The 20,672-nt window shown below is 52.1% G+C and overlaps 1 protein-coding gene across 4 annotated transcripts; it reads left to right on the forward strand.

Annotated features, from left to right (window-relative positions):
* Positions 1 to 60: 60 nt before the first annotated feature.
* Positions 61 to 20,372, forward strand: FLOT2 (flotillin 2). Of its 4 annotated transcripts, none has more exons than XM_066363682.1 (11): positions 61 to 702; positions 8,496 to 8,577; positions 12,063 to 12,153; positions 15,557 to 15,680; positions 17,907 to 18,025; positions 18,140 to 18,253; positions 18,355 to 18,474; positions 18,563 to 18,777; positions 19,170 to 19,353; positions 19,632 to 19,781; positions 19,895 to 20,372. In XM_066363682.1, exons 1-11 carry the CDS (start codon positions 654 to 656, stop codon positions 19,931 to 19,933), a joined length of 1,287 nt encoding a protein of 428 aa, XP_066219779.1. In that variant the 5' UTR covers positions 61 to 653; the 3' UTR covers positions 19,934 to 20,372. The 4 variants fall into 4 exon arrangements, with proteins under 4 accessions (XP_066219779.1, XP_066219778.1, XP_066219782.1 ...); XM_066363681.1 differs by lacking the exon at positions 12,063 to 12,153 and adding an exon at positions 14,458 to 14,548; XM_066363683.1 differs by lacking the exons at positions 61 to 702; positions 8,496 to 8,577 and adding an exon at positions 14,458 to 14,548 and having other exon boundaries at positions 12,072 to 12,153.
* The last annotated feature ends 300 nt before the right edge of the window (positions 20,373 to 20,672 follow it).

Below are 20,672 nucleotides of genomic sequence, written 5' to 3' on the forward strand. Positions count from 1 at the left end.
CCTCAGTGATGCTGCTGATAAGTTCTGGACGAGAGCCTGGGAATTTGTAAAAAGCGAAAGATTTATGCGATCTGAAGATAAACCAGTTTAGAGGGGGAATTGGGAATTGGTAATTTGACGTACTGCCAACATTGGGGTTACTGAACTGGGCCCTTTGCAACCATGTAGGTAGGTAGTTCACTTATCCCCGTTTCAGATAAACAGGGTTAGACAACAGAGGTAAGGGACTCGCCCAGCTATTAAGTAAGGGTAGGGACTGAGGTTTGAACCAAGGCAGCTTGGCTCCAGGGCCAGCTGCTGTAAGGTGGGTGATGGGAGGTGAGGCAGGGCAGTTGTCGAGGCGCCTGGTGGGAGTAGAGGGTTGCCTTGCTCGGGGTGCTTCAGGGCTGGGCCCGGCGATACCGACCCCCGTGCAATAAAGCACGTTGACTCCCCAAGCTTGCGCGCGTTGCTCCCTCTCAGCGTGCCGGCCCCGCCCTCCGCCGCCACACTTCCGGCGGTTTTGCGACCGCGGAGGGGCTCGGGCAAGTAGGCGGGCGGTCGCTGGGGGTGACGAGATCGGCTGGGCGCGGTCGGTGGTGCGGGCGGGTGCGGGCTCTCTGCTGCTGTCCAGGTCTCTGCGGGCTCTGAGGGCCCTCCGTCTCGCCGGCGCCATGGGCAACTGCCACACGGTAGGGCCCAACGAGGCGCTGGTGGTTTCAGGTGAGGGGCAGCGAGAGGGGTGGGTCCGGAGCGCCAGTGCGGAGGGTGGTGGGGGAGGGCTGTGCCTGCGAAGGTGGAGGAGGGGGGTGCTCGGGCTGGGGAGCGAACAGGGAGGGTAGGCCAGGGAAGCGCCCCGAGGGTGGAGGGCAGTGCCGAGGTGGGGGCGCCGAGTATCGGCCCTGAGGCTACGCGCTCCGGGCCGCACCTGACACCCCCTAAGAGAGTCCCCAGTACTCACACTTGCGGTGTCCCACGCCTCTCAGCACCCACCAGGGGTTCCTCGCCCACTGCCTGTTTTCTCGTGTTTATCTCCTCCTTTCCCCGCCTCCTTTCTAGGCAGTGTCCCTCCTCCGTGGCCTTGGGGGTCCCGAGCTGAAGCCGTGGGGATCCGGGAGGGAGAGGAACAGCGGTTTGGCTGAATTTCAGCGCGGAGGACTGGGGGTGGCTCGCGCAGCTCTAGAGGGCAGGTGCCTATGTGGGCAGGGGCCCCGGGACTGGGATCGTGTCTCCTGGCCCGTTCTGAGACCCGTTAATCCCCAGCAGGGCGGGGCTTGCTGGGGTTTCCCGGCATTGCTCTTTCGGGAGAAGCGGGCGCGGCCTCTACAGGTTGAGAAACCGGGTTCTGGTTTGTGCCGCGCCCGTTGCAAAATGCTGCAAGCTCCAGAATTTCTGCGAGCTTAGATGCGGCTGGGGGACTACAGTCTTAGGGAGGGGAGAGGTATCTGTCTTAAGGCTACCTTTTAAATTGTATATTTGGGTTTCTTGGAAGGTAGCTGAAGGTTTTCAAGGCACCAGTTTGTGCAGCAGCCCTGGCTCCCAGCAGCTGGGGAGGGTTAGTCCATGGTTCCTGACAGCTTGGAGGCCTGGCTTACTTGCTGCTCTCAACGCCGATTTTCAGCATGTGTGCAGTTTTAGGGCTGGCTGCAGAAGTGGTTAGAAGTGGGTAGGCTAAGCCAGGTATTGTAGCTGCCCACCCTTAGGCAAGATTGATCAAGTTTCCTTGAGAAACTTTTAGCCCAGAACATGGCCTCTGGCTCAGTCTGGATTTCAAAATCAATCACTGCACAGGGGTAGGAAATTCCCACTCTCCCTGATCAAGATCTTACTCATGTGTGGGAGATAAGATACTTCCATTTTCTAAAGACCTGAAATAGCCTTGGGAGCAAGAACACTTAAGGCCATACGTGCACCTACCTCTGCAAGACCTGGACCAGTCTCCCGGCCTACACTCCTAAAGAAGGCTTTTATAACCCGAATCTGCAGTTTTTCTTGTGGAGTTTCTTTTTGGAAGCCTGGACTCTGAGCTAAGGAGACAGAAGCTCCAGTCCTGTTTGGGGAAGAATAAGAGGAACCTCTGAGATGGGCTGCTCTGTACTTTCTAGTTGTCAGAAATCCGGTCCTTTTGCCAGAGGCCAGTGCAGTGCTAATTTGGAAGCTGTTTTAGGGGTAGAGAGAAGAAGCCTTGCTGAGGATTGAAAGTGTTGGAATCAAGGAAGCATGCGAGAAGAGGGAGGGATGATGATGCCTAGCATAACAGTACTTGGGATTTGATATGACCTGACTGAGGCGCAGCTCCCTCTTACACATGAACTCCCAGGAGAATAGCGCAACTACTCCCCGCCCTGCCCTACCTGGTTACTTGGGCCTGTGTCTAAGTCCAGGGGCATCTCACTAAGCCCAATTTCAGAAAGATGGTCATCTTTTTCACCTGAGAAGTCTGGAGTTTTTTTCTGGTTGTCTAACCTCTCCCCTCCATTCTTTTTATTTTTTTAAATTATTTTTAATGTTGCCCTGGCCGGTTGGCTCAGTGGTAGAGCATCAGCCTGGCGTGCAAGAGTTCCAGGTTCAATTCCCAGCCAGGGCACACAGGAGAGGCACCCATCTGCTTCTCCACCCCACCCCCTCTCCTTTCTCTCTGTCCCTCTCTTCCCCTCCCGCAGCCTGGGCTCCATTGGAGCAAGGTTGGCCCGGGCGCTGAGGATGGCTCTGTGGCCTCTGCCTCAGGTTCTAGAATGGCTCTGGTTGCGGCAGAGCATTGCCCCCTGGTGGGCATGCCGGGTGGATCCCGGTCGGGCACATGCAGAAGTCTGTCTGACTGCCTCCCCGTTTCCAGCTTCCGAAAAATACAAAAAAGAAATATATTTTTAATGTTTATTTTATTGATTTTAGAGAGAGAAAAGGAAAAAGACAGGAATATCTGTTCCTGTATGGGCCCTGACGGAGGATTGAAGGATCAAACTGGCAACCTCCATGCTTTGGAGGAAGGGGCTCGAGCTACTCCACCAAGCTATCTGGCCAAGGCCCTCCTCCATTCTATAATATAAAACCTTTTGCCCTGGCTGGTTGGCTCAGTGGTAGAGCGTCGGCTTGGCGTGCAGAAGTCCCAGGTTCGGTTCCCGGCCAGGGCACACAGGAGAGGCGCCCATCTGCTTCTCCACCCCTCCCTCTCTCCTTCCTCTCTGTCTCTCTCTTCCCCTCCCGCAGCTAAGGCTCCATTGGAGCAAAGATGGCCCGGGCGCTGGGGATGGCTCCTTGGCCTCTACCTCAGGCGCTAGAGTGGCTCTGGTCGTGACAGAGGAACGCCCGGAGGGGCAGAGCGTCACCCCCTGGTGTGCGTGCTGGGTGGATCCTGGTCGGGCGCATGCGGGAGTCTGACTGTCTATCCCCGTTGCCTGACCTGTGGTGGCACAGTGGATAAAGCATCGACCTGGAACGCTGAGGTTGCTGGTTCAAAGCCCTGGGCTTGCCTGGTCAAGGCACATATGGGAGTTGATGCTTCCTGCTCCTCCCTTCTCTCTCTCTCTCTCTCTCTCTAAAATGAATAAATAAATAAATAAAGTCTTAATTAAAACCTTTTACTCTGTTTCTGTTTGGGGACTTTTTTTTTTTTTTTTGTATTTTTTCCAAAGCCAGAAATGGGGAGGTAGTCAGACAGACTCCTGCATGTGCCCGACCGGGATCCACCCGGCATGCCCACCAGGGGGCAATGCTCTGCCCATCCAGGGCGTCGCTCTGTTGCGACCAGAGCCATTCTAGCGCCTGAGGCAGAGGCCACAGAGCCATCCTCAGCGCCCAGGCCAACTTTGCTCCAATAGAGCCTTGGCTGCAGGAGGGGAAGAGAGAGACAAAGAGGAAGGAGAGGGGGAGGGGTGGAGAAGCAGATGGGCGCTTCTCCTGTGTTCCCTGGCCGGGAATCGAACCCAGGACTCCTGCACGCCAGGCCGATGCTCTACCACTGAGCCAACTGGCCAGGGCCTGTTTGGGGACTTTAAAAGGGGAATCGAAATGCCATACATCTTTTTCTCATCTCTATAATAAATCAGAGGTTCTTAACCTGGGGATTGCAGTTAGAATTTATTTATTTCTATTTTTTAAGGTTTTGTTTTTTTTGTTTTAATTGATTGATTTTACTGAGAAAGGAAGGGAGGTATGGAGGGAGACAGAAAGGAACATTGATCTGTTTCTGTATGTGCCCTGACCAGGGATAGAACCAACAACCTCCACACTTTGATGCTGTAACCAACTAAGCTTTCCATCCAGGACTTTTTAAAAGGTTTTATTTATTGATTTTTAGAGAGAGGATCAAGAGAGAGAAAAAGGCAGGGTGAGGAGCAGGAAGCATCAACTCATAGTAGTTACTTCTCATATGTGCCTTAACCAGGCAAGCCCAGGTTTTCAAACTGGCAACCTCAGCATTCTGGGTTGATGCTTGATCCACTGCAGGTCAGGCTGGAATTTAGAGGTCTGTGCATTTGGATGAAGAGAAAGGTGCGTTTATATTTTTTAATTTTTGTTTATTGAGTTGAGAGAGAGAGAGATTGATTTATTGTTCCACATATCCATGCACACTCATTGGTTGATTTTTGTATGTACCCTGACTGGGGATCGAACCCCCAACTCTGGTGTAGCGGGACTATGCTCTAACCAACTGAGCTACACAGCTGGACAAGTGCATTCATATTTATCATCTCCTGTGATTATGAATGTCTCTGACAGTCTATGATGGTATTAACAGATATTTTCCTACCACATTGCATTTGTTATAATACCTTAAAAATCACTTTGTTCATCACTACTTTTAAATTAAGCTGAATATTAGATCTACCATAGTTTATTATTAATATATTACACTATGACACATGTTACTATGTATTACATACCATATATACATACTATGCCACATATTTGGTTGTTTTAATATTTTGATAACTTTCAATAAAATTTGTTTCTTACATGTTTTATTTTATGCATTTATGAACATTCCATCATTGCTGGACTACTAGGGCTCTTGTGGCTGAAAAAAGAGCTAACTCCCTTTTTTTTTTTTTACAGAGGCAGAGATAGACAGGAATGGAGAGAGATGAGAAGCATCAATCATTAGTTTTTCGTTGCTCATTGCGACTTCTTAGTTGTTCATTGATTGTTTTCTCATATGTGCCTTGACCGTTGGCCTCAGCAGACCGAGTAACCCCTTGCTGGAGCCAGCGACCTTGGGTCCAAGCTGATGAGCTTTTTGCTCAAGCCAGATGAGCCCGCGCTCAAGCTGGCGACCTTGGGTCTCGAACCTGGGTCCTTCTGCATCCCAGTCCGATGCTCTATCCACTGCGCCACCGCCTGGTCAGGCCTAAATCCCTCTTGTAGAGTATGACCTTCTGGACTAGTAGGAAAAAGGAGGTGGAAGAGGGGGAAAGGAGTTTTCCCTGAGAGGGCAGAGTGGGTCTGGGGAGGGGCTAAGAGTGGGGCAGAGGTTATCTAGGGGTGTTTTGTGATTCTTCAGCTTGGTTGAGGACAAAGGAAAGCAAGTTTTCTTAGAAAAAAATGAGGTGAAATTAGGAAGAACTTTCATGTCTCAAGACAGGAAGGGCAAGCAAGGAAGGGGCACCTAAGTGTCATCTTTTGGGAATGATGCTCAGGCTTAGTGTGGCCAGGAAGCTGGGAGGAGGATGCCTTCCTGAAGAGGAGGCTGCTGGGAGTGGGGCAGTCTGGCAGTCCCAGCTTCCTGTTGTTGCTACCCCTGGGAACCTGGCCATGTTGCCCTTGGCCAAGACCCAGCTTGAGCTGTGGCAGCCTGCTCCCAAGGTCAAAGACTAAGTTAAAGGTAAAGGGTGGACATTCCCCCCAACCCCACCCCAGGCCTCCCCCCAGCCTCCCCCATCGCTACCACCTCCTCCCCTGGCACATTGAAAAGTACCCTGTAACTGGCTAGAGGCAGCCATACCCCAGCCCCCAGCCGGCCAGAAGTGGAACAAGCTGTGATTTTTGACCATCTTCCAGTTTCACTGGATCCTGAGATGGTTTGGGTTTCAGATTGACAGATTGTGCTTAGAGGCCTCCCGAACCCCACTCCCCAGGGCAGAGAAACCCGCAACAGCTTCCATTGAACGGCAGCCCTGAGAACAGGTATTTTCACCACAGAGAGACAGAGACCTAAGACCTCCTCTTCCCACCCCTACTCACATATGGGCTGATCTTTGCTCCCTGGACCTCTGGCCCAGCTAATTGCCTGCTATGCATAGCAGCAGCCCCAGAAAACTGCTTTGGCTATTTAATGAGCAGTCTCAGATGCCAGTTCTCAGACCTGACGGGCCCTCTGCACTCCTGGGACTTTGTTCCATTGCTTCCACTCATCCAAAACTTATTTCCAGTTTGAGTTTCTCTCCATTACATCTCTTTTGGTTGCTGGCTTCACCATCCACCTAGATCGAGACTGTAGAGCCAGGGGTCTCAAACTCGCGGCCCGCAGACTAATCCACGGGTTTACTTAATTTTATCCAAAATATTTTGAACTTCCTGGATTAGTCTGCAGGCCACACAAAATTGTTTGGCAGGCCGCGAGTTTGAGACCCCTGCTGTAGAGGTACACTGATGCGGTAGCCACTAGCCACATGTGGCCACTTTGTTTTAAGTTAATGAAATTAAAATGTATGTGCTGTCATACCAGGCACATTTCAGTTACTCAATAGTCACCTATGCCTAGTGGCTACCAGTATTTCCCAGTGCAGCTATAGAACATTTCCACTCACACAGGAAGTTCTCTAGAAGTTGCCTGCCCTGTGGTAGCCAGTGGATAAAGCATTGACCTGGAACGCTGAGGTCGCCAGTTCAAAAGCCCTGGCTTGCCTGGTCAAGGCACATATGGGAGTTGATGCTTCCTACTCCTCCCCCTCCCTACCTCTCCCACTCTCTCCCTCTGTCTCTCTCCCTACTCTCTAAAATGAATTAAAAAAAAAAGTTCTCTGGAAGTTATCTCTTAGCATGAGGCACCTTGTTTTGCCTAGGTCACTGCAAGAGGCTCATACCCAATCTCCCAGTTTCTTCCTCCTTGCGCAAAGTAGTGTTTCTAAAATGCATATGTAGTTTTGTCACTCCCCAGTTTAAATACCTATGCGGCCCCCCATTTCTCACACACAGTACACACACATACTCACAGCTCCTTGGTCTGATACCTGAGGCACTCTGTGATCCGCCCCTCTCCTACCACTGCCTTGCACTTGCCATGGGTTCTCAGACAGTGTAACTCGCCTGTAGTGAACTATCCCTGACCCTTGACCTTGGGAGGCAACACCCTAAAGGTTTCCTGAAAACCCCAGTTTGTGAAAAGGGAAATGATGGCACCCACTGGCTTTTTCCCAAATCACATTCCCTTTGTTTTAAATATACAAATCACATTTCCTTTGAATCATGTTTCCCGTACATATGTTTGCACTGCAAGTGACCTGCCCCTTCAGCTTTTTTTATTTTTCTTATTTTTTAGAGAGAGGAAGCGAAAGAGAAACAACGATTTGTTGTTCCACTTATTTATGCACTCATTGGTTGATTCTTGTATATGCCCTGACTGGGGATCAAACCCACAACCTTGGCGTTTCAGGACAACGCTCCAACCAACCAGGCTACCTGGCCAGGGCACCTCTCCAGCTTTTATGAAAGTTTTCTTGCCAGAGGGTTCACAACAAGAATTTCAGGAATTGATTTTTCTAGTTTCTGTACAGAGAGCATGCCAAGCATGTCCACAGCATGAATCTGGGTCCAGGCCAGATTCAACATTCTGTTTAGTTAATACATAGTTTCCAGGAACCACTTCCTTTTTATACCTTTTCCCTTTATCTTCACTTTTCCTGTTGGTACCCTATGTTAGCCTTTGTTTTGAGGTCTTTGCTTCCCCATCTACTCCCACAAGAGGAACAAAGTCACTCTGAATGCCTGGGATTAAAGGACCAGCCTCACTGAGATGTGTCTGCCAGGCTTAAGCAAGGCTCCCACCTTGACTCGAGACTCCCTCCATCCCTCCCAGAAGTCTCCCAGTGTGTGTGTGGGGGGGGGCCTGCATTCCCTCTCTGCACCTGCCCTGATAATATAATAGGTGCATCTCATGGTATTACAGTCATCTCAGGAGAGGGTCCCTTTTTCTAGTCTCACTTCCTTCAAGACAGGACTTGTTATCTTCATTTCTGTATTCCTAGCACAGAAAATACTCTACTTCTTTGTTAAATGAATGGTTGCTGCTCACTCCTGCCCATTGACCTTTTCTGTTCTCTGAAAGCACTTACATTCTAACTTACTCATGGGATATCTCCCTTTTTATGCAAACTGCCTGTCTACCAAATTAGATTCCAAGACCCTTAAGGTCATGTCTCCCATTTATGTGTAACTTCAGCACCTGACACCCGACAGTGGGATGTGTTAAGTGTCCAAGTAGGTAAAGCCCAGGGTTACTGTTGGAGGGATTGGAAGGGGTGGGGGGTAGACAAACCCAAGAGCTGAATGACCAGCAGTATTTTTACTTTGTTCTCCAGGGGGCTGCTGTGGTTCGGACTATAAACAGTACGTGTTTGGTGGCTGGGCCTGGGCCTGGTGGTGTATCTCCGACACTCAGAGGTAAGGGCCTGGGGGCTCAGGGAACCTGGCATCCTAGTGGGCAAGAGAAAAAAGGATTTCCAGCCTTCCCCCTTTTCCCCACAGGTCAGCTAGAGCATCTGCCACTTGTCACATTTCATTCTGGGGTTGGGGGCCTCCAAAGAAGCAGGCAAAATAAGTTGCACAGGGATGCTGGAGATCTGTCCGTGGACACCCCCTTCGTAGCAGGGGTGCTGTTTTACTCTGGAGGCATCGCTTCTGTCTCAGAGAATTCAGGGTCCTGTCAGGCAGAATCCCAATGCCCTTTACAGAGTGGGTCTAAGGAGGGAGGAAAGGCTGAAGAGACCCTTTATATGCACCCTCACTTTTGCAGGCCCTTGGACAATGCCAGCAGGGACTAAATAGCAGAGAATAAATGTACAGTCTGAAGTGGCTCTGTAACAAAAGTGAGTCAGAGACGGGTGGGGATCTAAGGAATTAGTGCAGGTCTGGACCTCCTAAGCCAGTGTGGAAAGACTAGGGGCAGGGGGTATTTCAGCTCCCCAGAGGGGCCCGTTATCAGGCTATACTTGCGAAATTCCCAGAACCCCAGGCAGGGCCAGATTTGATGTGGACCTTTCCTGCCATCTTCACTGCCCACCAGAAGGAAATGAGGCATGCCAGCCACCTTTCCACCATCACCCCTTCCTATCCATGGGAGATTGGGGGAGGGGCCCAGATCCTTCCAGCTCAGGACCCAGACGAGGGCAATAGAGCTGTGAAGGCATGGACATGTGGGGGGAGGGGTGTCATCTGAAGGGGAAGCGATGGACATTCCAGTGGAATATTCCCCCTCCACCATGTCCCCACCTTTTAGCAGAGAGAAGACCCATGGCTACAATGAGCTCTCAGTGCATGCAGCTTCAGGGAGTCTGAGGGTGTCAGCTGTGGTCAGGGGCATGGGAAGCATGTCAGAACTTTTTAACTTCACTGATTGTCCAGTAACCCCTCCCACTTTTCCATCTCTCTCCTCATTTTGCTCTGCCTAAGTGGGATCCTGCAGGACTCTTCTGGCCTAAGGTCAAAAGTGTCAGAGTAATCAATACTGGTCACAAGTTTCTCTGAGGAGGTTCCTAGGCACTCTTGAGTGGGCCAGTTGGCCTGTCAGAAACTATGGGTGGTCCTCTCTAGAGACACTGCCACCTTACCCCATATGCCAGACAGTCCTGGGATAAACAGAGTATCCTGTCCAAACACCTCAGTGTATAGTCAGACCCAGAGAATTTGCGACCTGCCGAAAGACTGGTCCTGCATGGGCATCCGCTTCTAGGGGCTACTCTGAAGCTTTTTGTTTCAGTTCTTGGTCCCGTACTCCAGCTTCTTGCTCCAAGGAGCAGAGCCCTGAGAGGGCCAAGCTTCTCTGAGAGCAGTTTTGGAAGTGAAGTATAGAGGACCTTGTACCTTGTTCTAGGAAGGTGCACACCCAGGCTCAGCATTCTCCCTCTGGTTCCACTTGTGGAACAGTGTGAGTCTGCAGGGCCTCTTCTTGGGCCCTGTTCTGGGGCAGCCCCTTCCCCAATCCCTAGCCTGCTTGGGGGACTCCTCTACAAGCTGAAGCCTTATTTCCCTAGGCCAGAGGAGCCTCGCAGATCAGAGTAGAGGCTTCTAACCCCACCTGGGTCCTCAGACTCCTTTTTAAGGTACTTTCCACAGCCATCCTACATATGTCACCCACTCTCAGTGTCAGCTGTTCTTCTACAGGTTCAGTGAGGTCCCTTCTGCTGCACTTTGCTGCCATATCCTATACTTTATTTTTTTAAAGTTATTTATTGATTATTTTTAAAATTATTGATTTTTAGAGAGAGAAAGAGGGGGGAGCAGGAAGCATCAATTCATAGTAGTTGCTTCCTGTATGTGCCTTGACCAGGCAAGCCCAGGGTTTCGAACTGGCGACCTCTGCATTCTAGGTTGACACTCTGTCCACTGAGCTACCACAGGTCAGGCATAAAGTTACTTACCGATTTTAGAGAGAGAAGAAAGCAGAGAGAGAGAAAAAAACCCCATCAATTTGTTGTTCAATTTACTTATGCAGTCATTGGTTGATTCTTGTTATGTGCCCTGACCGTAGATTGAACCTAAAACTTTGGTGTATCGGGGTGACGCTCTAACCAACTGAGCTTCCCTGCCAGGGCCATATCTTTCGTGATATGGGCAGCTCTCTCCTTACTTCAGTGATTCCTCCACCTCTGGCATCTGAGCTGCAGCCTCCCACTTTCCCTCCTTCCTTCCCTCCTTTGTTCCCCCTTTTTCTTCTGTCTCCTCTCACCTTCCCCAGAAGGGAGCTTGGTGGGTTCCTGCCTGAGCCAGGTCTAGAGTCCTCTCAGACTAAAGTGTGCTAGTGGTAAGGGCTTAAAAGAAGGCAGCCTTTGCATATCTGCATGGCCGGAGCCCCCAGGGCTGGCATGAGGGAGCTGAGGTAGGGGTACCCATCACCCCAACCCACCTGCTTCTGCTCCTCTAGCCTCAGTCTCTGTCCCCCCTCCCTTTGGTTCAAGGAAACCTTCCACACTGTCCACAGCCTGGCTTCTGCCTAGACCACTGCCCTATGGACATTTGTGCACACACTGCCCTAGGGAGGCCCAGCTAGGGTGAAGTAAGTAGCTTTGAGGTGCCTTGTTTTCTCTGCCATGACTCTTCTCTGCCTGTGCTCAACATTGGAAATTCCAAAGTGAATTGCTCTGTCATCTCCCTATTGTCCCCATGAATGTTCTGGCAGGGGCACACTTTCACCCCAGCCTTCATTGACACCCCCAACCCCACCCCCAAATCTGTGCTGAGGGAAGGTTTCAGCAGAGGCCTGAGAAGCTCGGAGCACATAATGTGGAATGGGCAGGGCCCTGGTCTCCCTTGATACCCTATCTGAAGCATCCCCATCCACCTCCAAATCCACTACTCTATTTGAAATAACCGTAAATGCCCAAAATCCAAATTTTTCTTTGGGCTTTACTGTCCTTAAATTGCCTTCTTAGTGATATGCAGCACAGACCCTGAGGGTGTGTACCCAAGCAAGATTCAGTATTTTCTGTGGTTCATTAATCCACAGAGTGACCTTCCTCTCCCAATTTCTGGAAACACAGGTTTGCCCGTGTTTGGAGTGTGGAGTTGAGGTTAAGTCTCCAAGATCATGCCAGAAATCTCCTGGGGAAACAGGTAGTGAGCAACCCAGGTGACCTGACCTCAGATCATATGTCCAGGGCATCAACAGGCTTTTTCCCTAGCCAGCAGCAATTCCTTGTTAAGGTATGGGGGCTAGAGAAGAGACCCAGAGGCCTCAGACCATCAAGGGGGTGTCTCTGTCCCCCTACAGCCCTAGGCTGAGCTGGCAGTGGGGAGCTGAAGTGTGGAGAGCAACCCTGCCCCCAGGCACCAGGCATCAGTGCTTATCTGGTAACCACTGTGTGTGTTTGCTGTGTCCCCTCCTACCCCTTCCTGTCCCTACCTCTCCCTACTCCCTGGCTGCTCCTCAGACTGTCTCTGGAGGTTATGACCATCCTGTGTCGCTGTGAGAATATTGAGACGTCGGAGGGGGTCCCGCTATTCGTAACAGGGGTTGCACAGGTAATAACCCACCTGCTTCCTCCTCTGTGTCTAACCTTCTCTCTTCCTGCCCCGTGGGGCCTGGCAGGCAGGAGCCAGATGGACTCCCCTTCCGAGAGTGTGGCTCTCTCCCCTTTGTTCCCATCTCTGCTGCTCTGGGTGCCAGGATAGAGCCCTGTAGCTCCCCAGCTCCCTTGACTTGACCCACTGGCGCTGCTAGTGGGGAAAGAGTAAGAGGTCTGGAAGTGCTGTCAGAATCTGCCAGTGGGTGTCTTTGGATGCCACACCTAAACTGTGAGTAAGCTGAGGCAGGAGACACAGGCCTTTTTGTGACAGAGGTGGGCTGTCTGGGTGGGGCGAGTTCTTACCCACAGGTGATAAAGTCCTAGTTCTCCAGGTACCACAGAACTCCTTGCTAGCCTCTGCTCCAGGCTGACACCCTAGTGTCAGGACCTAGCCTTTCCCCCTGCAAGGCCAGAAGATGGGTTCTATGGGCAGTTCTGTTCACTGAGCACCCTGGGCCCTTTCAATCTCCTTGACATGCCTGAGCAAGAAAAGCCTTGGCCATTCCCTTTTTGTTGAGAGGCCTTTGAGCAGATCGCTAGCTTCAGCTTTTCCCATCTATAAAATGGGGAGAATCATGCCCTCTGTGCCTTTTAGAGATTTTGGAAAGGGAAGTAAAACAATATGAGGGCACTTGGGGATTTTTTGAAAAGAAGTGCTACAGAAACCCAAGCTTGCTTTTTTTTTTTTTTTGCGCGCACGCATGCGCACAAGAGAGAGAGAGAGAGAGAGAGAGAGAGAGGAAGAGATGATCAGTATCAACACATAGTTGCAGCACCTTAGTTGTTCATTGATTGCTTTTTCATATGTGCCTTGACCAGGGGACTCTAGATGAGCCAGTGACCCCTTGCTCAAGCCAGCGACCTCAGGATTCTGAGCCTAGGTCCTCAGCATCCCAGGTCAATGCTCTATCCACTGCACCACCGCCTGGTCATGTCCAAGATTTATTATGAATACAATTTCACTTGAAAAGCAAGTGACCTGGTGTCTCATTCTTCATTAGCTGATGAAATTCATTCCTAGACCAGAGTGTTTAGTAACTCCAAGTGCTCTCTGTGTAATATGCAAGTTCCTATCTTCATTGCTTCATTCACCAGCTCTCAATTGAGCACCTTCTCAGTTCCCTGCACTGTGAATGCTGCAGTGACTATCAGAAAGCCCTGCCCTTTTATAGCCTGAATGCTAGTGGGTCCTCAGGCTAGAAGAGAACTGTGATCTTATGCATCCCCTTCCCTCTGTATGACATTGCCCTTCAGCCTTTTCAGGGAAAAACTATACTACCACTACCTTTCTCACCCATCCTGCCATTTCTAGTTGGGAAGGAGTCAGCCCCATCTTATTTGCCCCGTGTACCAGCAGTAGGAACAGGCTTCAGCAGAGAGGCCTGAGAAGCTGGGAATACTTTATGTGGAATGGGCAGGGCCCTGGCCTCCCCATCCACCTCCACATTCACTACTCTACTTGAAATAACTGTAAATGCCCAGATCCCTTTTAAGCTGGGTGATATGGAACCTTGTGGCCTCAGATTGTCTGGGAAGAACAAATCTTTTTAGTTCTCCTTGACCAGCAAGCTCTAGTGTGGCACCATTCCTAACTTGACCACCTGGGCCCAACCCCATAGGGTAGGTTTCACATCATAACCTGCATTGGCAGGTGGAGGGACTAGGCAGGATTTCCCTGGCAAAGGGCAGATGCAGGATCCCCTTGTCTTGGCCCAGCAGTGGGCATACTTAGCCAGGCTACCAGGCAGAGCTTTCTAGGCAGCCTCCTGGGGCATCCTGGATTGCTGAACAGACCCAGGGAACAGGTGAGGGGAGGGCCGCTGGGGGAGATTCAGATGGCATCATTGGTGACCTGCGTAGCACAGTCTAAAGTACCAGCATTTACTTGCTGTCTTGGGATGTATACACAGCTACTCCTGGACTCTGCCCACTTCCCACCAGCCCAGACCATTACAACCACTCTTCTCTGCTTGCTTTTCCCACTCTTCAAGCCAGGCTGATTGCAGCAGAGGACATGCATATATAGGGGTAGCACACTCACACTCCTTCCCCTGGAGCCACTTGTACCACCCTGCCCTGCCTTCCCACCTATCCCCTTCACGCATACACCCACCTGTGACCCCTTGGGGAATGCTCCCCACCCTCCTTCACAACAGGACCTGTGGCCAATTCCAGCTGGAGTAGTGAGGTATTGGACTCTTCCCCACACCCCAGGCCCTGGGCCCCCAGACCCATGCCCCTGTTTTGCATTTCTTGGCAGGATTTCCCTAGAGATTATGACGTTGCAGCCCCGCTGCGAGGACGTAGAGACGGCCGAGGGGGTAGCTTTAACTGTGACGGGTGTCGCCCAGGTATAGTAACTCAGCAGCCCTGCGCATGACCGTTGAGCTGCCTTGTCCCATGCTGGGATTTGGGAGGGGAGGAGAGGACGGCAGCCAGGGGCAGTCTCTCTCCAGCACCCTGCCCCCACCCACTCCCCTTCCAGAAAAGGGTCATCGCCACTGGAACATGCTTGGCCCCTGGCCACCCGGCAGAACTAACAGTCACCCCTTTTCTCCTCAGCGGGCCCACAAGGGACAAGAACCAGTGCTGAGGGCTCCTGTTTCACTAACCCCACCCGTTCTTTGCAGGTGTTGGAAATGCCAAGCCCCAGAATCCTGGCCCTTCCCTGTTCCCTGGGTAGGGGCTGGAGGTATGGGGGCCTGAAGGTGAGGCCCTGTGAGGCAGGCTCTGGGCTCTGGAGTCAGAGACTGTGTTATATTCCCAAATTGGTACCTGGGTAAGAGGCTTCCTGCCTTAGTCCACCTCTCAGCTTCACAGGGCAGAGAGATTCAGCAGTGTTGTAGGCCTCTGGTGAGGGGGTTGTTGGCTTAGTACCTCGGAAAGGAAAAGCAAGAGAATGCCCACGCTGGGTAACACCCACTGGTCCTGTCCCCTACCCCACCTAGGCTTTCTTTTTCCTAGTTTGTCTGTCTCTGTCCCTGTTGCTCATTGTCATTTTTGCATTCTCTGCCCCTCAGTCTTCAGGTCTCCCACCTGTGAAGAGCCTTCAAGGGAGGAATTGGCTAATGAGAAATTCCAGCAATTGGACTAGTGGGATAGGGGAACAAGCCCCACAGGCCCAGGAGAGAGGCCGTGTCAGGGCCTGGGGCTGTCAGTAAGGATGAAATTTCTCCGTGTGAGAATTCTTGTGTGCTATCTCCACTAGAGGCCTCAGACAGACTGCACCGCTCCCCTAGCCCCTGGGCCTCTAGGCCTGAAAAAGGAGGGGAGGGACATAGCTGCATCCTTCGCACCTGGGTCTGGGACCTCCATCTGCCTCTGCTGCATGTCTCAGGCACCTCTGTGATCACTGACAGGTGAAGATCATGACGGAGAAGGAGCTCCTGGCCGTAGCCTGTGAGCAGTTCCTGGGCAAGAATGTGCAGGACATCAAAAATGTCGTCCTGCAGACCCTGGAGGGGCACCTGCGTTCCATCCTCGGTGAGACCCTCCCTAGCCCAGGAGTCCCTCTGCTGCCTTCGAGGAGCCTCACAGGGTCCCCAAGCCAGGGCCAGGGAGGGATGCAGGGTGGGAAGGGGGGAAGTCTGTCAGAGCTACCGAGGTTTTTTTTTTTGTCTTTCATTTTTTTTAGTGAGAGGAGGGAGTTAGAGAGACAGACTCCCACATGTGCCCCGACCGAGATCCACCTGGCAAGTCCTCTATTGCCCATCTGGGGCCATTGCTCCATTGCTTAGCAACTGAGCCATTTGTTAGCACCTGAGGTGGAGGCCACAGAGCCATCCTCAGTGTCCAAGGCCAACTCACTTGAACCAATCAATCCATCGCTGCAGGAGGGGAAGAGAGAGAGAGAAGCAAGAGGGAGAGGGATTGCCTGACCAGGTGGTGCCGCGGTGGATAGAGCGTCAGACTGGAATGCGGAGGACCCAGATTTGAGACCCTGAGGTCGCCAGCTTGAGCGAGGGCACATCTGGTTTGAGCAAAGCTCACCAGCTTGGACCCAAGGTCGCTGGCTCGAACAAGGGGTTACTCGGTCTGCTCAAGGCCCACGGTCAAGGCACATATGAGAAAGCAATCAATGAACAACTGCAGTGTTGCAATGAAAAACTGATGATTGATGCTTCTCATCTCTTTGTGTTCCTGTCTGTCTGTCCCTATCTATCCCTCTCTCTGACTCTCTGTCTCTGTAAAAAAAATAAAAACCTTTAAAAAAAAAAAAAGAGGGAGAGGGATGGAGAAGCAGATGGGCACTTCTCCTGTGTGCCCTGATTGGAAATCAAACCTGGGACATCCACACTCTGGGCCGATGCTCTACCACTGAGCCAGCTGGCCAGGGCCCCACCAAGGTTTCTAGATGAAGAGCTGAAACATTTTCCCTCAACTATGTTCTTTCAAAACTTCAGGTGAGCCTGACCAGGCGGTGGTGCAGTGGATAGAGTATCAGACTGGGATGCAGAGGACCCAGGTTCGAGACCCCGTCGAGACCCCGAGGTCGCCAGCTTGAGCGCGGGCTCATCTGGTTTGAGCAAAGCTCACCAGCTTGGACCCAAGCTCGCTGGCTTGAGCAAGGGGTTACTCGGTCTGCTGTAGCCCCAAGGTCAAGGCACATATGAGAAAGCAATCAATGAACAACTAAGGCAGGGGTCCCCAAACTTTTTACACGGGGCCAGTTCACTGTCCCACAGACCGTTGGAGGGCCAGACTCTAAAAAAACTATGAACAAATCCCTATGCATACTGCACATATCTTATTTTAAAGTAAAAAAAAGGCCCTGGCCGGTTGGCTCAGTGGTGGAGCGTCGGCCTGGCATGCGGAAGTCCCGGGTTCGATTCCCGGCCAGGGCGCACAGGGAAGGTGCCCATCTGCTTCTCCGCCCCCCCCTCCTTCCTCTCTGTCTCTCTCTTCCCTTCCCGCAGCGACGCTCCATTGGAGCGGGGATGGCTCCTTGGCCTCTGCCCCCGGTGCTGGGGTGGCTCTGGTCACAGCACAGCGGCGCCCCCTTGTGGGCGTGCCGGGTGGGTCCCGGTCAGGCGCATGTGGGGGTCTGTCTGGCTGTCTCTCCCCATTTCCAGCTTCAGAAAAATAGAAAAAAAAAAAAAAGAAAAAAAAGGGAACAAATACAATATTTAAAATAAAGAACAAGTAAATTTAAATCAACAAACTGACCAGTGTTTCAGTGGAAACTATGCTTCTCTCACTGACCACCAATGAAAGAGGTGCCCCTTCCGGAAGTGCGGTGGGGGCCAGATAAATGGCCTCAGGGGGCCGCATGCGGCCCACAGGCTGTAGTTTGGGGACCCCTGAACTAAGGTGTTGCAACAAGAAATTGATGATTGATGCTTCTCATCTCTCTCCATTCCTGTCTGTCTGTCCCTCTCTCTGACTCTCTCTCTCTGTCTCTGTAAAAAAAAAAAAACAAAAAAACCCCCACAAAACTTCAGGTGACTTGAGTGAAGGGGAGGGCTTTGAGGTGGGGCTGAGGGGCTGCCAGTCTGGGCAAGTATCTAGTGCTGCTTGGAATACTTTTCTTCATCCAGCCCGGACTCTACAGAAGGAGGCGTGTCACTAAACACCACTAAGGAGAAACAAGGACGACCCAGCTCAGACTGCACAACCCCTGCATATACTCATACCTTTATTTGCATGCCTCCTCCCTTTCCTAGCTGGGTAGGTCCCTGGGGAGCCAGCCCATGACTCTTCTGCCCCCAGGAACCCTGACTGTGGAGCAGATTTATCAGGACCGGGACCAGTTTGCCAAGCTGGTGCGGGAGGTGGCGGCCCCTGATGTCGGCCGCATGGGCATCGAGATCCTCAGTTTCACCATCAAGGTACTGTTGATGGGAAGGCATAGCCCCCACCACCATGTGGGAATGAAAGGTTGACAGGAGGGGAACCTTTGTGTTTATGGCTATTCCTAGGGATGACTCCCCTTCCTTCCCCAGGATGTGTATGACAAAGTGGATTATCTGAGCTCCCTGGGCAAGACACAGACTGCTGTAGTACAGAGAGATGCCGACATCGGGGTGGCCGAGGCTGAGCGGGACGCAGGCATCCGGGTATGTTGGCTTTCCTTCTTACCCCCAGGGACAGGGAATTCAGGAGTGCTGGGACCATAGTTTCTCAGCGGACCCTTAGCACCTGCCCCTCCTACTCTCAGGAAGCTGAGTGCAAGAAGGAGATGCTGGACGTGAAGTTCATGGCTGACACCAAAATTGCTGACTCCAAGCGAGCCTTTGAGTTGCAGAAGTCAGCCTTCAGTGAGGAAGTCAATGTGAAGGTCAGAAGCCATAGGATACCCGGGTTGGGGCTCAGGGCTCAAAACTTGGCAACTAGCCTCTGACATGTTGACCACACTTCTGCCACAGACAGCTGAGGCCCAGCTGGCCTATGAGCTACAAGGGGCCCGAGAACAGCAGAAGATCCGGCAAGAAGAGATTGAGATTGAGGTTGTGCAGCGTAAGAAGCAGATTGCAGTGGAGTCGCAGGAAATACTGCGCACGGAAAAGGAACTTATCGCCACGGTGCGCCGCCCTGCCGAGGCAGAGGCACACCGCATACACCAGATAGCTGAGGGTGAGAAGTAAGTGCTGCTGGGTGCCAAGGGCTGGGGCATTAGTCAGACTCCGCTGCCATGCATGACTCCTTCCACCTTCCTGCCCACAGCTTAGAATCCAATTCTCTTCCATCCCTACTTAGAAGAAGATGGGATGGTTGTTAGGAAGACTGAATTAGATAAAAGTTTGAGGGCCTGCCATGGTGCTTGGCACAGAGGGTGTTCTGGTTAATCCCCTCTTCCATTTGCATTGGGAGCCAGTAACCCCTCCCTGACCAGAGCCAGAATGCCAGGGCACCCCCCTGTCATGGGTCCCCTACCTGCCAGAGCAGAGGGCTTGAGAGTTTGCTGGTCCTCAGGCAAGGCTTGAGGGGCCTCTGGCACTTTCCACTGATCCTGTCCCGCCTGGACTCCCCCAGGGTGAAGCAGGTCCTCTTGGCTCAGGCAGAGGCTGAGAAGATCCGAAAAATTGGCGAGGCAGAAGCATCTGTCATCGAGGCAATGGGCAAGGCAGAAGCTGAGCGGATGAAGCTCAAGGCTGAGGCCTACCAGAAATACGGGGATTCAGCAAAGATGGCCTTGGTGCTGGAGGCCCTGCCCCAGGTGAGGACCCTACCCCAGGCTGGGACTAGTGGGGTATGTGCAGGAACTTTTCTGGGCCTTGTCAGGAACATAGTGACAGGCTGGCTAGAAGAATTAAATGGGGGAGTATTTGGCCAGGGACAGGAACCCTACAATAGGCACGCAGACTACGGCTTTCAAATAAGGGCCACCCAGGCTGTTTTGGGGTTTAGGTGAGATGGAAAAGGGGGGAAGATGCTGAACAGGACAAGTGGATGGAGTCAGAACCAACCAAGCTCTCCTCCCATCTAACCTCCTAGATTGCGGCCAAAGTCGCCGCCCCACTGACCAAAGTTGATGAGATTGTGGTCCTCAGTGGAGACAACAATAAGGTAACATCAGAAGTGAACCGACTGCTGGCTGAGCTGCCTGCCTCCGTGCATGCCCTTACAGGCGTGGACCTGTCCAAGGTGTGTACTCCTCTAGCTGTAGTAGGGTTTCATGGGTAGCCCACTGGACTGACCTAGATGTAGTGGTTGTGGGCTCCAGGGTCATGACCTCACGGCAGTTCCCATCCTTACAGATACCCCTGATCAAGAAGGCCACCGGTGCACAGGTGTGAGGCTCTCGAAGGTCCACACCCTTCAGCAGCCGCCCGCTCCTCCCTTCAGCACCTGTTTTAATACCACAGGAACAACGGGAACGTTGCTGACTCTGGTGCCTTATTTTGTAGGGACCAGAAGTGCTGCGTGTACAGGCTTCTGGCTGTCTTCTCTTCTCTCCTGTCTGTCTCCTTCCTCTTCTCTATCCCACACCTTCACTCTCACTGCCATATTCATCTGGTGTGTCTATTCCACCCTCATTTTCCTGTATATATATTTCTCCCTTTGTCTGTTTGTCTTTTTTCTCTCCTTCTCTCCTCCTACCCACCCTCAGCATACATCATGTAGTTTAAGCTGAAGATGTTTATTATAATCACTGTCTGTCTGTGGGGGGTGGCCCTGCTGCTCTTCAGAATCCTGGTGCCTTGAAGTTCTCTGTGCATCTATCTGTCCTCCCTGTGGCCCTGGCCAGACTTAGCATGGGTGCAGGGGTTCTGGGTAGGATGGCCACCCGCCCCTCTCCTGGCCCAGGCTTCCCAGCCCTCCACCCTACCCTGAGAAGCCCCCAACCTCACCCACTCCAGCCCCTCTAGGCCTAGGTAGCAGTGGCCCACAGGCCCAGGCCTTGGCCCTTTACTTTACCCCTCCCCAGCCCCAGGCCTGCTCTCATACCTTACTGCTCACATCTACCCCAGGGGCACAGAAGCACGGCCTCCTGTCTATAGCAGCTCCCTCTCAGTTTACTACTGCCTTAGGAGG

The sequence above is a fragment of the Saccopteryx leptura genome, chromosome 2, assembly GCF_036850995.1.
Source record: "Saccopteryx leptura isolate mSacLep1 chromosome 2, mSacLep1_pri_phased_curated, whole genome shotgun sequence".
NCBI classification, from domain to species: domain Eukaryota; kingdom Metazoa; phylum Chordata; class Mammalia; order Chiroptera; family Emballonuridae; genus Saccopteryx; species Saccopteryx leptura.

Coding starts and splice junctions, on each gene's coding strand:
- FLOT2 (XM_066363682.1), top strand. CDS start 654: ATGGGCAACTGCCACACGGTAGGGCCCAACGAGGCGCTGGTGGTTTCA. Junction 12,154..15,556: donor TCGTAACAGGGGTTGCACAG/GTAATAACCCAC, acceptor GATCACTGACAG/GTGAAGATCATGACGGAGAA. Junction 15,681..17,906: donor GCACCTGCGTTCCATCCTCG/GTGAGACCCTCC, acceptor TTCTGCCCCCAG/GAACCCTGACTGTGGAGCAG.